Here is an 18,566-nt window from a genome sequence, read left to right on the forward strand (position 1 = left end):
TGTGTCTGACCACCTCCTTTTTTTGTATGATAGCTCTTGGCTACTCCCGATGACAGTGACACGTGGCCGTACCACTTCAGTTCCCTTTTTTTTTACTAATCCCCACTGTGTTAAGAAGGTCTCCGTACGTTTGCAGTGCTAGATGGTTGAGTACGAAGCAGGGACAGTATCAGAAAGACAATATGCACGTATGTTTTACCTTTGCCAAAAAGATTATGTTTCTGATAGCGTTTGCAAGTCTGTGTGTATGTGTGTGTGTGTGTGCGTGTGTTGATAAACAGCATAACTCGAAAAGGCTGAGATGGATCGTATTGATAATTGGTACGGGGTGGGTCTTGATGAGACGTGCACAAGATCATTATCTCCATGAAAAATAGAGATATAGTGGGGTTGTTTTTGTGTGTGTATGTGTGTGTGTTTCCGGACTACTGTAGTCAGCATAACTCCAGAACCTCTTGATGGATTACAATGATATTTGGTATGTGGGCAGGTGTTGGGAAGCCAAAATTCAAGGTCGATTTTGAGCCCCCTGGTATGTGACCTTGGTACCGCAGCAGAACTTCCGTTTTTCTATCTTTTGACCTGGACATGCCATGGTCCTGATTTTTTGTTGCCAGATAGCTTGTGATGTAATGAAGAATTGGTGTAGGTGTTGGCCCCTAGCAGCATGCTCTGGAACTGCAGGGGCGTTATTGTGAAAATCTTTCAAGGAGAATAACTGAACAAATGAACGTCGGATTTCCATGATATTTAGTATGCAGGTAGCTTAGACGAAGCTGTACATAATGAAGTGCAAATTATGATAATTGAGACTTAACTTGAAAACTTTATATTTGTGGCACTTGAAGGTTTCGTGAAGATTAACATAGTAATTAAGATTTAAATCATGCAAATGAGGACCTACTTTGCACAATTCTCCCGTCGCCGGTGTGTTTTTTAAACACCACTCTCGTTCTTTCTTCCTTCCTTCCCCTTTCTATATCTCTCTCAACTTTCTTTCTTTCTTTCTTAACATTAATCCGTCGGGTTACATAAATCTGCTGCTTTGAAAACAGTAGTAGATGTTACCACAGAAGCCACAAAGCACAACATCAGGGGCACATTCTGGACAGAGTTTTATTGTGACCTGTACAGTTGGATACAAGGTAGGACAAAGAACAGCTGGCAACAATAAAAAAACTAGGAACTTCTACCATCAGCAATACATTGTAGTCCCTACAAAATGGTATTACTCAACAGTTTACATGATTTTTAATGTTACGGGTATGAACAAAATATAATCACACCAAGACTGTATGCTGGGATGTTACATCTATCCTCATGATTGTATTTAACACACAAATCAGAAGAAGTTGTGTAGAACTCCTATTTTAATTAGGTCATTGTTTAAAAGGAGAAACGAATCAATTTCGGGCTGAGATTGGAACTCTCGAGTCCAAATTCTGTGAACAGCATCAGCCTTCAATTGACCACATAAAAATATACTGCTAGTTAAGTTGTGACCAATTACACCATCCGAAAAATGTAATTGATACATAAAGTAAAAGAATACTTGTATGGTGTGGGTGTCAGAGTGCATTATAGCATCTCACATAACAAGATGACGGATCAATACTGACAGGATGAGAGGATTGTATGCATCATACATACACTGTGATGGCTTGGCTGATTGGTCAACAACTGTGCACCAGCGAGAAATTCACACAAGTTAGCCAATCATCACAAGTGTAACAAATTTCTTTTACCAATCATTCAATGTTACAGCAGAAGAAAGATCTTGGTCAGAGTTGACCGTGTGATCGTGTATGGAGAGTACACCATTTATTCAATACTCAGGATGGACTGTATATCACCGTGGATCACAACTTCCTACACAACATTTATCCAATCAGAAACAGTAGCGCATTATTTTCCACAAGGATAAGCATGTTAACCTTTAAAATGGGATGGTGGCAAGGCCACATGCCCACAATTCATAACAGTCTCAACTGTTGAAGCTTTGGAAAACTAACAGCAATATGAAACTTCCTCATTTGTCAATTTCAATGTCAACATCACAGCCTTTCATTCTTATCACTTGCAAGATTAAGTTCAAGAACAGCAATTTTGATGTATCTTCTAGTGCATGTCTGCCTTAAAACTCCAAGCATTTACTCTAGAGTGAGTGTACTGTATGGAAACTTTTGAAGAGATACAATCTGCTGAATTAAAGATGAAGATATAAAATTGTTTTGGGAATAAAAAAACACCTCTGTATTCAGTCCTCTACTACCACGCTACGCCCCCTAACCATTGCTATCTGAACTACAGAGGAAGAGGTAAACATCCACCCAGTGAACACGAACATATTCTAGTTCCCACACAGTGATATTTCGTTTCCTTCATGTTCACTTCTATGTAATTCCAGAAGATTCTATGCTGAGAGAAAGATGAAACCAGAAACTGTCCATTTAGTACAAATCTGTAATTCTAAGTTTGTCGCTCATTCATCCTCATTTCCTTTGTTAACACACACCATATTTCATGGTAAGGATACATGCTGCAGCATTATACAAATTATTAGATTAGAAAGAAATTACTGGCAGAAAAACATGAAAAAATGTACCCATGAAAGCCCTCCCAGGCTGTTTTATCTTTTGTCTTTCATTAAAAGAAACAGTAAGCTAGGAGACTAATCTAACCAGCAAGTTTTGCCGACCATCTCAAATACCATGCCCTTCATACATACATGTACAGCTTGTCAAAATCGATTATATCTACTTTGTAAAACAACATGTTCAGACTCCAACACTAGCTTTCCTGTAGGTGGTGTAAGGATGGCCAACACAGTTGGCATAATGACAATCTAGCAGGGGGTGGAAAATAACCCAGACTTTTTTACATACAAATCTTGCCAAGTTGATGAATTCTAATGTTTTACATATGAATTTTGCCTTCGTGATGATGCTAGAAGCCATGTTTTCCTATTAAATCAAATGACTCCAATGCTGTATGGAATATTTCCACCCCTCTACTTGAACATGAACTTGCCTAGCTTATGTATACAAGCAATGTAGCAGCAATCACTACAGTCAAGTACTCTGGCCACTATGTACATGTTCATACTTTCCAAGAGCTACAATGTGTACAACACCAATCCAGAGCAGTACGTAGCAATAGATGTCTTCAATATTAAGTACAGGTTTCTTGAAGTAAAGAGACCCACCGTCTTTAGTATGCATGATTCCTCAACTGACATGAAATGTAGTAGGTACTGCTTTCAACACACAAGTCAGGTATACATTTGATGCAGTTCATACACAAACAGCTAGGAGTCTTCACACACATGCCACTTTGGTGACTTGTTGATTGTTGATGCATTCTTCTATCAAGACGCAGGCATCTTTCTTCAAGAAAATATGAGATGATACATATATTACTTGATACTATATAACATCTTAAATACTTGTGCATATACCAGTGCTAACTGTACAGGGATGTCCTGATGATGCAAAATTTGGTATTAAAAAATTAGCCAAATTACAGAACTCAGAGATCAATGCATCTCTTACTCACTTTTTCTCATTAGCTCTGAATGTTCACTAATCTTACAAACCAATGGTCTTATATGTCAGGGACACTAAATTTCTTGCCATAACTTTTAAAAATTACTTTAAATCTTTATTCACCAAAGGAAAGAAAAAGATAAAACATGAGCACCACCTACAGTTTTCTTGTTTCTCAGCACCAAAGAGCAGTTTTCCCACTCTGTACTTTGAGCTTTCTCAGGCCAAGAACTGCCCTCCCCCAAAGAAAACACTGGTATATGACAAAAGATCTACATACACACTTCAAGAGTTAGCCGCATAGTAATAACCCTTCCTTTGGTAGAGTTATGACCAGAAAGGCTTAACTCTTAAAGGTTGAAACTATGAAGAAAAAAGCAGGATCATCTTCTATAGCTTTCCCTACTGCTGTAACTGTAGCTTCTACTTCTACTGCGACTGCGTGAGTAACTGCGGTAGCTATTGCTGCGGCTGCGTGAGTCTCGGTAGCTGTGACTTCTGCTTCTGCTGCGGGAGTAACTATAGCTTCTACTTCTGGATCTGGAGCTGTGGCTGTAATAACTACTGTCGCTGTCATAGTATGAACTGGGAGGGCTGGGTCGGTAGTACGGCACTGGTCTCTTTCGTGCACTGTAATAAGGAGTGAAGAGATTTTTGTGAGTGGGGTGACTATAAAGTAACAACATTGATATTGAGCATGGTGTTATGTTCATATGTACATAAATTTGGTTGCGACGATGTAAGCTTCAGTAAAATCTGCTTCTTCCATTTAGATAAAATATGGACCTTGTTTCTACAGCAAATGAGATTTGAAACCCTAAAATGTTTCCTATTTACTGAATGCTTTACATTTTGAGACAATACATGACAGAGGTGAAAAAAACAACACAGTTATAGAGTGTTTGGAATTAATGAAATATTCTAGTCTTAGAGACACTACTAACAATCATTACCATACATTTGTACACTTTCTATTGTATGTGTTTTCCAATATTAGTGGCAAAGACTTAAGGAAAAGGTTTGAAAGTGATAATGTGAACCTTAAACACATTACAAGTGTCATGACACATGGCATGAAATTTGCACTGGTACATGTACACTGGAGAGTTAGATCAAGGTTAAAGAAACCCAGTGTTCCCTCCACAAATCAGATGTACAGAACTTTCACAAGCAATCAAAGTGCAGAGAGGATAAACAACAGGTTAGGAACAATTTTCAGTCATATCATATGGTGTCAACATATTTCAGGCAACAAAGAGTGAACGGTGTCAGCTGAATGTTAAGTCAGACAGCACAGGCACTATATCTGGCTACTGTGGACAGCAAAGACTACACTAAGTCTGAAATTGTTAGGTGCAAACCAGTACCACACCACACAACAAGCCGTGCAAAGCAGGTTGCAAACAAAAGACTCTAGTGTATTTGTGGACAGAAGCAATCATGGCTGTGAGGCAAGATGAATTGTAAATACCTGAAAGTAAGCATTTCACCAGACCTTACATTGCAAATTAAAGAAGTCTTGCATTTTCTTTCTTGTAATGTAAATGTGTTTGTACAATTTTGGATGGGTCACATGATTTGCATCATCCAATCATAAGACCTCCATAGTCGCCACTGATATAGAAATCAGTTATCATAAAGCCTGCATTTTATAGCAAATTGAGTAGTGTTATCCAAAGAGTCAAGCAACAACCAATCATGACAAGTCAAATAAGTAGCCATGGCATCAACCAATCACAATTGGCCATGTGGTTTTCACAAACAAATTACTTCAGCCTGCCAATTTTGCATTGACCAATCAGAGCAGGCAAATTTGAACAAACATACAACAGTGGTTATAACTGTAACAGTGGTATGTTGTGCACACAATGGAATGTGTTCAGGTCTGGTGACACATGCATGGTTTGATTGGTTTAGCAGAGAAAGAGACAGATGTCAATCACCAGCTGTCGGAGTAATCACTTGGTTAGTGGTTATTTGGGCAAGGGCAGCTGTTGGAATCCACACCTAACTTTTATAAGACTGTGCATCAAAAACATTCCTTCTGAAATCAGGAGGAAAATGCAAGAAGGATTTCCTCTTTAGTATTGGTGCGAGGAGATGAAAAATCACTTTGTAAACTGGGTTTGTGAATCAGCTTTTGAATCAATAACAAGTAAACTAGACCTTTGTATATGATTAATGGCATCAAATTTAAAAGAGTAAGACCTGTACACATAGTACAAATCTACTGAATTGATGAAATACAAAACTTTGCACATAATCAAGTTGAGAGCACACTTTTAAATGGAAGAATGACATGCAGACTTTTTGCAAATATAAAAGTAAATCTAGTGTTTTCTATAATCAATTGTTTGCAAATAATTTTTGTTGTTGAAATCTTCCTGATGCACAGTCTACTAGCTAGTCTCAACCCTACTGCCAACCATCAATGCTCACAATCAGCGGCGGCGGCGCCGGTCGTCATCTCTGGAGCGTGAACGGGATCGACGGCCCCGATAGCGAGGGGAGCGGTTTCCGTCGTAGTAAACACGACGGCTACCGGACTCCCGCTCGCGCGGGGGGCTTGGGGGCGGGATCCTGCTCCGTTCAAAGTGGCGCTGCCTACGGTCGGGGGATCTAGATTCGGTGGGACGAGGGAAGAAGAAAGAAAGCAAACACAAATCACTACATTGCATGCAGCTAAAAGGCAAACAAACACAAAACAAAACCAAGGCAATAAAAAAAAGGTCTTTGAGATAAAATTTGTGGTAAAATTCTTCTCTGACTTACAAATTTTCACAATAATCATATTTTAAGGTGAAAATAATAACAACACAAAAAGATAAGAAAACCACAAAAACTCTATACTGTATTGACAACAGAAACACAAAAGAAAACATCACTCACAAGCCAGCAAGAATCCGGAATGGTAATACAACAGCACTATGGTTTGTTGGGCAGGGCAAGCACGGGAAAAATGTCTCAATAATCGCATCAGGACAAAAAAAAGCAAAAACACTAAAAAAATATATCATAGTACATGTATATCTCCAACGGGTAGCATCGACTGGAAGACTTCTGATATACGTTGTATTTGTTGTTCTGGCTGCAGTTCATAGTACACACAGCTTAGTGACTGGCAAATCCAGGAACACAGACTGTACTGATCATCAACAGGCTGTGTCTGGACTTGACATGTCACTCTTACAGCCAGCTTCATGTCCTTGCTGTAAGACAGACCGTTATTAACCAGACAACGATAACCACAAGGTTACCTGGTGATTCGTCGTGGCTCCAGGTGGCTGGGGGAGTCCCTGTTACGCCGGCGGGGGATGATGGGGGAGTAACTACGGGAACGCCCCCTGACCCTTGGTGGAGAGTTGCTGTAGCTGCGGCTGTGGCTCTTGGAGTGTCTGGCTCCAGGGCTGGGGCTTCTGCTGGGACTGTGGCTCCGGCTCCCACTCCTGCTGCTCCCACTGCCTGAGGGGGATCTTCTACTGGCCCTGGAGAAAGGAAAATGTCTCATGTTTAATGTCAATATTCCGCTTTAGCATGCTGAAGTTTACAGTTGTCACCAACCTCGTAAAGACATACCGTTTGCAAAGAAAGACAGCATTCTTATATATTCATTGACTTCCTTAACATATACATGTACAAACATTAGTTTCACAATAGGTTTAACAATTCTATGCTTGCCAGAATTTGAATAATTGGTGGCTTCTAGAATATAGATTTAGTGAAATACGTAAGCACGAACCATACAAATCTTTCTGACTTGGAGATTTTTTGCCTCACTTTTTGGATAGTTTGAGAGATAAAAGTCCTGCCTCACCTCCTTGGACTGTAGCTGGGGCTGCGCCTGGCTGGGGACACATCTCTGCTTATCCTGCCGACGGGCGAGTAGCTCAGCGATCGGGAGTCACGCCTGGAGGAACAGAGTGGTGTTTTTTTTGTTTGTTTCATACATCTTTATTCAAACACTACATAGCACAAGAACACATTTTACAACTTCACAAATAAACACAGTTACATATTGTTACAGGAGCCATTCCCACTGGCTTTTTAGGCCAGGGTGTGCTCTCTAAGAGTGGTGAGTGTTACTTTGGGGCTCCACCACACTTTTACACCTATTCGATTGTAAGACATGATTTTATATCCATATCTATACTAAATGTACAGCCTTGTCACCGAGTAAACACCCTGGCTGAATGATACAGAAACAAGTAGATAAAAAAACACAGGTAGATTTTTAAAATTTTGTCTTAGTTATTTGTTTGCTTTAGTCTTTCATCTTGTTTTAGCATTGTTTATACTTTTTGCATACCAATGTTTTATTTGTTGAGGAGAGGGAGTTGTATATTAAGCATAAGCTTGCTTTCCGATCCTCAGTTACCATACTAACTTGTCACTCGAAGCAATTTGAAAATGTTTCAGCTAACTTCTCTCAATCTGTCAATGAAATATTGACCATATTAGATGCCAAGAAAAAAAAAGCTTTCGAAAAGAATAGAAACCTATACCTGTACTTTTGTCTGCAACTGCTATATCTTCTCCTGTTTAACAAATCATTAAAATTCAAAAATAAATAAAATTGTTAAGAAAAAAAATCATTCCAAAAACTTGATTGTATTTCTGATTAAGAAAATAACAGCAAAAAAAAGAAGTTTGAAAGCAAAGTAAAACAACACAAGAAAAAACTTCAGCAGCACCAAGGACTAGAACCACATCCATCACTTCCACTTCAGATTTCCACAAGCCTACTAAAAGTCTTGTACTTGAATTGGCACAAAAGTTTGGAAACTCAAATTTGGTTGATCATATTTCCGTTGTTTATTTGTCAATTTTAATGTACCATATATCACTAGAAGGCTTGTGTAAATTAATTTCCTATGATACCCAACTTATCGCTATTGTAAACTTATGGAACGAGCACAAGCACGAGTTTACAATCATGATAAGTTGGGAATCATAGGAAAGAAAATTACACATTGTCAACCTTTCTTATAATGCATTTACATTGATTCAATCAACAGAAGTATGATAAACCAAAGTTAAGTTTCCAAATTTCTGTGCCAAGTTTAGTTAAATTGTAAAATCAGCAATCATACCTCCTCTGTGGTGGTGGCGAGGGGCTCTTGGACCTGGAGTAGCTGCGAGACTTTCGGGCCGGCGCAGGGGAGGGTGAGCGAGACGGGGAACAGGAGTAGCTTCGAGAGCGACTGCGAGCAACGGGCGACCGGGAATAGCTACGAGACCGTCGTACCTCCTGCTGCTTCCTCGGAGACTCCTCCCGAGACATCCTGTAGTACACAATCAACATCAACATTATGTTTATCTAGTGCGTTGGTCTGTGTTAAAATCATGTTAGCAAATGTTGCTGCAGTGCAAAAGGAAGAAAGAGTGGCAAACTCAGTCCCTAGAGTCACTCTGCTTGACCAGTAAAACAACAGACAACAAAACTAGGACAAGATGGAAGGAACATAAAGAAAACTCAAAAGTTCGTACCTGATGACTTTCTTTCATTCATTAGTTTCCTTGTTAATGGCATGAAGTAAGAATAGATCATTAAGAGATAAACAAACACAGTAAGTAGACAGGCTACACTACCAGTTTTATTGTAAAGGGGCCAATATAAGTGCATTATGCATTTTCCCTTGACTAGGATGTAGTTCAACAATCCTTGTGACTTGCACAGCAAGCAATTTGGTGAATAACTTAGCCTGTAGCAGGGAAGAGGTTAGAAAAACTGTACACGTCAGGTAGCTGCTTTTCCATGCTTAGCGTTGGCAAAAAACAAAGACACAATGTTACCTTAGTGAAATTGGAATGATGAAAAAATCAACTGAGGTTTGACTTTTATCCTTCTGTTGCCCCATCGAAGGATTTTGATAGAACTATTCTTTAATAAATCAATTATCTAATACCTTGCTCTTTTTTCCTTGGGCGGAGACACCGATCCTCTTGACCTCTCTGAGTCGGAGTGTGAAGACGACCTTGACCTGTCCCTGTTTGCTGTTCTTCCGTCGTGGCTCGGAGCTCGTTGTCCAGAGCCTTGTCCTCTGTCTGCCGCCTGGTGTGGGGAGCGGAAGCCTCTGTTGTCCTTCTGTTGCGGAGACTGGTAACGCCTGGCGTCTGAAGCACGAGGGCGCTGTGGGATGGGCGACTCCGCCTGTACGGAACCAAACAATGTTTTATGATAGTAGGGCTTAAATGATGATTGATGTCCACCCATGTTATAGAAATACATCCCTATTTTACATTTTCAGCAACCTTGATAGTTAAATAGTCACAGAATGACCATACATCCTCACAGTATACAGTGATTGTTTTAGTCAATAAAACTGATTCAGAAGTATTTTCACGAAGTATTTTTAAGAGAGACCACAACAGGCAAAACAATGATGCAAGAAGGTCCACAAAAACATGTTTTAGTCATGGTAAAATCTTAACATTCTGGGCAAGGAATATCATTTTGGTAATGCCTCAGGGGTGGATCCATAACTATTCCTTGATATGTGAAGCGGTTGTCCTACCTGTCTGCCATTCCTCTCATGAGTGAGTCTGTGAGGCGGACTCTGCTGCGAGGGGGGGCTGAGGGAGCGGGAGGGGGGGCTGCGGCTCGACTTGCCCCCCCTGTGCTTCCTGGGGCTCCCACTGCCAGACTTGCTGAGCTTCGATGACTTCGACTTTCTCTCAGGCGAGGGGCTTGCAGAGCTGTAGGTACAAGAGTCACATTTTCAATAACCTTCATAGATACATGGTCAGAATGACAACTTAATAAGTTAATTCTCTACACTTAAAATTTTCTGTGATTCCTACAATGATTCTATAGATTAGCTCAGCAATGTAAAATAGTAATTACTCTATCAAAAATTCTTTTCATCTTGATATAATGTACTTATATGTCACAACTTCCTGCTAATCAGGTATATTTTGATTTGTTCACATAATTTCTGAAAAAAGAGTAGATACATTGTAACAACTTCTTTTTGGCCAAAGTGTTGGTTCTCTACATAAATGTCTTCTTCCTTTTCTCCCTCATACATGTATACAGATAAAAAGATTTCACCATCTCCGTGCTATGGGCTCATCAGCTTTGTGTGACAAAAAGCAGGGCGTCAGGAAGAGGGTTGGGGCTGACCTTCTAGAGCTGCTACTGTTGCTGCTGCTGTCCGAGTCGGAGTCCGAGGAGCTGGAACTGCTGGAGGGGGTCGGGGTGCGCTCCTTCCTCTTCTTCTTCTTCCCGTGTTTCTCCTTCCGCGGCGGCGTCTTACTCAGGGATCTGGGCAACAGAAGGGTTCTCATTCTAACATGATACAACAACGTGTCGTGGGGCTTTCACTCGGACAGGCGAAACATCTGGAAGAAATGCTACCGGAGTAAAAGCTTTACTTATCGCTACAAAAGGGACTTTCAAATCACTTTTTTCCATCTTATGTGAGCTAAGGTGCAAAACTAAACACTAAAGTAGAAATTTCCTTCAAGTAACTTCTTTTTCGACTCAACAAATCCTCACATTTTAAGGATATTAGCAATAAGGACATTGCAATTCAGCTTAACTTATATGAGGGTGGGTTCTATTCCACAGCATTTCTTTCAAAATGTTCCTAAAATCACAGTCTATAAAAGGAGAACAAAACTGTCACAGGACAGTTTCAGCTGACTCATCATAGCACACTTAGATATGCTTGACTAAAGTAGCCCAGCTCTGGGCCTTCCCCTCTGTTGGTGTAGTCCCTCTATATCAGATGAAGTGTCTACCTGTACATGTACATTATCTGGCAAGACATACGCTTGCACCTGAGAAATGCTATCTGGCATGCAACAATGCATAGAGCTGCCCCTGGAACCACTATATTCCTCACCAACAGTTAACATCATCTAAGATGGTTTACAGAGGATTTGTTATCCACTGAGGTACAGTAGAATTTATTAACTAGTTGGATGCTATGAAAAAATTGAAGAGATGACAACGATCGGGTGGTCGTAGCAGTTGACAAGCTGTTAAACCATCACCATCATCACCACAAAACTAGAAAACACTTGGATTTACCAGGGAAGAGCCACAAGGAACAAGGTATTAAAGGAAATCACCAAATCTCAAAGCTGCGTCGTGAGTCAGCATGAGAGAAAAAGCAACAATACATATGTAAGTGTGGGTGCAGAGTTAGTACTGTGCCAAAGTGTAAAGTAGCTGGCACGAGACCATTATGTATACTCGACGTATCCTATTACCGATGGCACTACTACATTTGGGAATCATTGTCTTATGGTCCCATTCAAAGTGTTGTACCTTCTTCAGACTGCATTTTGCAGTGTTTGTTGAATCTTGAATGGGACATGACACCACACATACCAGGAGTGGATACAGCAAGCAAGAGGTTTTCAACACACCCTTAACAAAATCTTCCAGGCAACTGTTTTTACCTAAAGAAGATGATTCCTGTGCATTAACCAACCTAACATAGAACTTTCTTCCCAGAAAAAAAATATGCCCTTCTCCAATTCAAGAAGCACCAGCAACATTGTTTAAAATGGGTTTGCAGCTTTCTGTGCAAGGCTACTGAAACCTTGTCTAGATGCACAGTTTCCATAACTTTATTCAACTGTACATAAATGTCCTGTGTGGTTGGAGATGCTTTTCAAGAGGAAAACATGTTAAACTTTAAAAAGTTGAAAACCCTGTGTTTTTAGGCACCCCTCCCTCCATAGAACCAAAACTCGATACTGTTCATCTTATAGGCCAGAAAAGCTACAATCATAGAGGATACTGGCAACATATCATCAAGCCTTGAGAAGTTGTATCTCTAAGAACCACTGGTGTGAGACAAAGACTGCTTGCAGTATCCACTCCTGATATTCCCTACATCATGCCATGGTATACTGCACCACAACCAACATGGGTTTCCACTCCACACAAATGTTCATATTAGTAACACAATCATAGAGTTTCCTACCTCTTGCGCCGCTTGCTCTTTTCCTTGTGTTTGCGCTTGGGGGAAGGACTTTTGGATCTGACAAGGCAACAGACAAGAGAAATCGCTGTAGACACAGAAAACATGTAGAACACAATAGAGGAAGGCAAGATCGACTTAGCTGAAGTTTTTCCCATCAGTTTGACTAAGAAATGATAAAAGGGCTATGTTAGAAAGGTACAGCATTACAAGATTGACGTCATTTAAATCTGGCCAAAGAGAAGAAGCTCTTGCATGGTTTTTGTGTACTCAGTCCGTTATTCTGAACCTTAACACAAGTGTTAAAAACAAGGAACATTTTCCTAAATATTGTACACCATAGAAAATCATCTAAAAAAAAAAGGCCTAAAGTTTACTCTCACTGCAGGAAGTATCCTTAATTCTTTCCACAAGCCATACTACTATTGCTATTGATAAACTCATCATTTGCTTAACAAATTTCTTGTATTGACAAATAGTACACATACATGCTTGCAAAGTCTATCATTGAATATAGGCAGACTAAAAACTATGCACGCCTACATGTACCAACGTGTGATTTTACAGTAAAACATATCATCATCTACGTGTGAAAACTAGAGACAATTTAATGGTGCAGACGTTACCACTGGGGAGTCACCATCAGCCACATACCTATGTTTTCTGCCAGACTTAGAGCGGGACTCAGATCTGCAAACAACGGGTAAAACAAAGCAAAGGTATGATCATTAGCCACATCATCCACACTCTCCTCCAAGTTGTAAGACAAGACACTATTGCCACAGAATGGAAACATGGGGGTGGGGGGGGGTAAGGTTGAATGAGATGCAGAGAAGGGTGGTGGTCTTAGTCTCAGTTGGTGCATGGGGTAAGAGGTTTGCTGATGGAAAAGAAACGACGATGTGACTGCATGATGGGAGTGTGTGCAACATCGCTATGCCTGCCGGCATGCACACCATGCGTTCCCACTCACCAAGCTGAGACATAAACCCCAAACAGGCAAGGAGGAAGGGGTTGTGGAAGGGGAGGGGGGTAGTAGTGGCAAGGAGAGAAGCATTAGGAAAAAGACGATCAAAATCAAAACGTTGTAGCGATACATGGTTGGGCCGACGACTGAGATTTGGGATTGCACAAGGAAAGCATGACAGCAAAGACAGTTATGTTATACATCCATTTATTGGCACTACTGATCAAAAATAAAACTACATGGAGTAAGAAGTTAGATGGTGCACTTACTCAGGGCTTCCCTATAGGCAGCTTTAGCAAGAAATCCGATAATGGGGATCTGAGATTGGTAATTCATGGTGAAACAGGAGAACGGGACTGACTGGCACCTTTCATGCAAGCTTGAGATACTGACTGGCCAAGCTTTTTACAAACCTTGCCACCCGTCAACTAGCGATTTCAAACATCCAGATTCAAGCTGCGATGTCTATGATTTTGAGATGCGCCTTTTGTTTTTAAAGAAAGATACTGGAATATATTATGTTTTTTTTTGTTTTTTGTTTTCTACAGCATCGTTCATGAAAATTATCAAGAAGAGATGAAATGTTGGCATAATTTGGACTAGTATCTTATGCACCACATAATCTGAAGCTATGCTGCTTAATTAAAACCCTGTTCTCTAACAATCTGCAATATACACTTAAGACAACTCAATGATTCATGATGTGAAAAAGACTAGAGTCTAGCTCTATGTAGCGAGTGCATCATGCCAAATGTGCAGAATGGGTTTATTTAGAAAATAAGAGGTGACTGAAGCAGTATCAAGAGGTAAGAGAACAAGCCTTTTTCCAGGAAAAACAATGGTTTACCTAATATGGCAATGATGAAACATGTAGGTTCTAGGAAATGCCTTTCTCTTCAAAACCAGTAAAAAGAACCAAGGCGTGGTCTCTTATCTCAAGACAGAGATTAAAGCAAAGCACACCTTTCAGTACATCACGATAAATTTCTTTTCCTTCAATTTTTGTGTGAATCTAATTTTTTTCATATGATTCCCCCATATAAAGGGAATTCATGCAGTGATTGGTTTCCTAAGCGAATAGTGTTTAATGAGCATGCAGACATGTACTGAATACAGCCTGGCTAGTGTTTAATATCATGCGTCTTACCCCAACTCTATCAGCTCCCTGGAGCTAACTAGCAGATATGATATTCTATGCTCAGCTTTTTTCATTAAAAAATGCTTTATAAATGGACTAGTTTCTCTTTCTATCATTTTGGGCCACACAAAAATCAGTCACATGAAAATAAACTTTCTTGCACAATAAACTAAGCACAATTACATGTATGACCTCTGCGATAAGCAAAGCTGTAAAGCAAAACGGTACCTACATACAACTACAAAATGTGTTTAAAATCAAGGCACAGTTAAAATATCAATCTATAACACATATAAACCATAATTCAAACATAAGCAAAGGAAAAAAAGTCAGACTGCAGCTGAAAAATAAATGGAAAACGTAGAGTGAGGACACTTAACAATCAAAATTCAAAACTATACCAAATACTGAATATGTTTTAACAACAAATTCAAGCTGTGCATAAATTAACGGGGAATGTTGTATGATTGGATCATGCATGTGACTTGCCGAGTGTACTCTACTACGATTGGCTGAACTACAAGAGGTACAGGATAAGTGTACGACAATCCACATCCATAATTGGTTGTTAGCTGCTAGTTAGAATCAGCGTAAGTATCACTTTCTCTAACGTTAGCTCAAGACAGCACAAACATATAGTGTATTACCTTGGATCGAGTAGAAAATAATGAGCCTGCTAAATATTAATGACTATCGAAGCACAAGAGAAAAATGAAAGAAAAAAAGGTCTTTATTCAATACAGTCATGTCAGGGACGAGATCAAAAGAGCACAATGACCATGGTACATGTATATACCAGGATATTGTCCATACCATTGTCCAATGCCCACATTGTCCACACATGGACACAACAGCTTGTTCCCTGACTGCAGACTTCACAGTTTTAAGCATTTCTTTCCAATTTTGTTGACTCAAGATTAAGTCAAATTCCTTTGTAGATGAAGGTTACACATCCAGGTAATAAGATACACCACAAACAGTTACTCAAGCAACTGGATATGATTTTGGAAACGGTCAGACGTCCGCTACTTTTCGTCAGTGACACTAAGCAAGTCAAATTGCTTTGTCATTTGACACGTGTCACATTTTGCAAGGAAATAGCCACTGTAATTTCTCATTTCCTTAAGGGTGCATTTTTTAGTAAGAAAGCATTTTCTAAAACAGTTTTTCCACAATCAGGGAAACAGCCGCTATACAACCACAAGTCTGTTGCCAGTACACACTTGCCACCCATCTTAGCTTACTGGGTTGACAAAACGGCGACACCACAATCATTATACTGTACACAGCCTGCGTTTTCACACATGGTCTTTTACTTTACATGCTTCAATGCTAGCAAAATAATTCTCCCAAAATTTTGGTAGAGGGCAGTTGTGCATGATTATACAATTCTTACACAGTTTTCTTTATAGAAATCTATATTACATGAGTTAGCTTTAAATATTGAGCTATGGTTAGAAGGAGACAATGATGTTTGTATGGGTTACAAAATCCATGATGTTCTCATGGAGTTGAAGGGGAACGTCGTGCATACCTGTCGCGCTTGTGCTTGCGAGACCGCTTTTTCTCCTTGCGTTCAGGTGACGAGCTCCGTGACCTACGGCCAACAAAATCAATCGTTTACATTAAGCACGTTGCGCTCTAAATTTCCATTGCACAAAAGACTTTACCACTGACTTATGAAAAGAATGATGATTTGATAATAACTACAGTCCTACAAATGTATCACAATTTATAACATCCCCTCACTCTACATGTAATAATAAGACATTCCTGCGAGCGTTTTGCCTCAAAATCAAAGTATGAGCAAAATAAGTGACTTATGGTGGATGAATATTGTTAGAATGGGATACCGTTATGTGTGGAAAAACAATGAGCCCGGATCAACACAAATTATGAATTCCGCAGCTGCAACATTACAACTATATCAAAGGGAAAGGCATGCAGCTTTGCAAATTTCATTCAAAACAATTTAATGCACCATTCTAATAACTGTACATGTAACTATAAACTTTAAGTCTTTAGTTTCATCAAAACTATGAAAGGTGGTTCATGTACATGACACATACAGGGAAATTACGTTTTTTTAAGTTGCAATAAATTTAGGGACACTATTACTTAGAATACAGATAAGTGTATGTAAGACCAAATAACACAGATTTTCGCTTCCAGTTATTCATCAATTTCAACACACGTACTGAAATTTGAAGGCAGTCTGATACTGGTTTGAATGACTCTGTGTTGGTCCACATGTTCATCTAGATATCTGAAAACTCTTATGACTTTGAGAAATGATTGCCCAGAGAAATCTTCTAGTAATATAAGTTCTACACACATATTACACCCCATGCCAGGTGCAATGAAGGACTGCCAAGCCTGGCAGTATTGAATGGAGAGTCCACAGTTTTCTATGCAGTGTGCATACCCTTCATAAAAGGTTAAGTCACCATGCTGACAGGCTATCTCTCACTAAAGTCTGGAGGAAGCAGCTCTACTCAGACTGTCTAGCAGGAGAGAAGGTTCACTGATCTGTGCCTGACCTGAATGGAAACGTTACCTCAGCAGGCCATTGGGAGTAAAGAATGCATTTTTACTTTCATACAATGCATGCTGTATTACCCTCTTTGTATATCATGTGTGGACACACATCTTGGAGCAATACTGGTTCCATTGGTAGAGACAAGTAGTTTATTGCAGTTTTAACCTCACAAATGGAACTATACAGGTGATAAGTAGACTTCTGTGAAAATCACTATGCATTTCTCTAAGTCTAACTTTGTCTGCTTTGTGTAACTTTTGACTAAGAGTTTGAATTTGACATCTGGGTTTGGTAGTATATGGCGGATAAAAAATGGCTATCATCGTTTTCCTTAAAACTTACAACCACCCCTAACCTGACAGACATTATCATCTAACCTTCTCCCTGCTGCCTAACTCCGTAACCAATACGGAATTGGGTGCCAAAGGGCTACTTCAGTGTGCTAAAGGTTAAAGGAAAAGTTCAGAACCTTCAGTAATGCCCAGGGACCTTCAAACTCTGTTATTATGCACAGTCATGCTTATCCTCTCAAAGGGTCTTCCCATTGGAGCAGAAAGGTCAATGCAGATGTCAAAGGTTAAGAACCATTTGTGACCTCTTTGATACCCTGCTGTCTCTGTATGTTAGACAATCTGTAATAGTCGCAAATTTTAGAGGGATTTCCCTTTTTGATTGGTAAGTCATTATTAGAGATTTAGCTATAATGAAACGAGAGCAATTTCGCATCAGGATTTATGCCAAATGATCAATCATTTCTTTCCAAGATTTCCTGAGAGATTACTTTGAGAGAATTTGTAATATGGTTAATATATAATAAAATAAAATTATGGCAAAGTAATATTTGTAAAAGACAATTAGACTTGATGTTTCTGATTGCCATGTAATAATCATCAAGAAATATTCATCATAAAATAACATCATAAAATAACTCGAAAACCTATCAAGAAGTTTGACTTCGGGATTTGAACTGGTCTATTGATGCTACTTGCATAATGTTTCGAAAATGGAAACTATCTTTTATGTTTTCCTTTCAGGGCTAGGCATGTCAAGATGAACTTTATCACTATCTTCCTGGTAACCTATAAAGATTTTAAGCTTTACAGCACTCTTAGAATGCTATAGATTTACATGTTGATTCAGGTATACCAGCTATAGACAGATAGAGACAGTGCAACCTGATCTAAGATAACACACTGATATTGGGCCTGTTTGACAATACAAGAAGCACTTACTAGACTGTGCAAGCCAATCAAGAGTAAGGGAAATCAAGAGAAGTGTGGGGAAAACTAAGCAATAACACCTTACCTCCTCACAACTCCATTTTTCCGTTTTTTGCTTGGAAAATGTCAAAATCAAGAGACATTAGGCATGCATTTTACAAAGTGAGAGTTCCATTGAGGTGTAGAGAACAGAGGGGGTCTAAGGTGTGCTATGATGTTTT

At 39.5% G+C, this 18,566-nt stretch overlaps 1 protein-coding gene across 5 annotated transcripts in view; it reads right to left on the reverse strand.

Moving 5' to 3' along the window:
* Window positions 1-1,102: 1,102 nt before the first annotated feature.
* LOC136447078 (serine/arginine repetitive matrix protein 2-like) overlaps window positions 1,103-18,566 on the reverse strand; it is a 119,980-nt gene continuing 102,516 nt past the window's right edge. For 3 of the 5 annotated variants that reach the window (XM_066445756.1, XM_066445789.1, XM_066445781.1), the window contains 11 exons: window positions 18,431-18,460; window positions 16,121-16,183; window positions 13,136-13,171; window positions 12,485-12,541; window positions 10,669-10,809; window positions 10,061-10,241; window positions 9,452-9,696; window positions 8,636-8,827; window positions 7,360-7,452; window positions 6,803-7,030; window positions 1,103-4,175 (listed from right to left, as the gene is read on the reverse strand). In XM_066445756.1, the coding sequence (XP_066301853.1) occupies window positions 3,929-4,175; window positions 6,803-7,030; window positions 7,360-7,452; window positions 8,636-8,827; window positions 9,452-9,696; window positions 10,061-10,241; window positions 10,669-10,809; window positions 12,485-12,541; window positions 13,136-13,171; window positions 16,121-16,183; window positions 18,431-18,460 (1,513 nt within the window). In that variant the 3' untranslated portion in view covers window positions 1,103-3,928. Of the gene's footprint in view, window positions 4,176-5,984; window positions 6,165-6,802; window positions 7,031-7,359; window positions 7,453-8,635; window positions 8,828-9,451; window positions 9,697-10,060; window positions 10,242-10,668; window positions 10,810-12,484; window positions 12,542-13,135; window positions 13,172-16,120; window positions 16,184-18,430; window positions 18,461-18,566 lie in introns of all 5 variants that reach the window. The other 2 variants (XM_066445773.1, XM_066445765.1) reach the window with 2 other exon arrangements.

The sequence above is a fragment of the Branchiostoma lanceolatum genome, chromosome 1 (genome assembly GCF_035083965.1).
Source record: "Branchiostoma lanceolatum isolate klBraLanc5 chromosome 1, klBraLanc5.hap2, whole genome shotgun sequence".
NCBI lineage: Eukaryota > Metazoa > Chordata > Leptocardii > Amphioxiformes > Branchiostomatidae > Branchiostoma > Branchiostoma lanceolatum.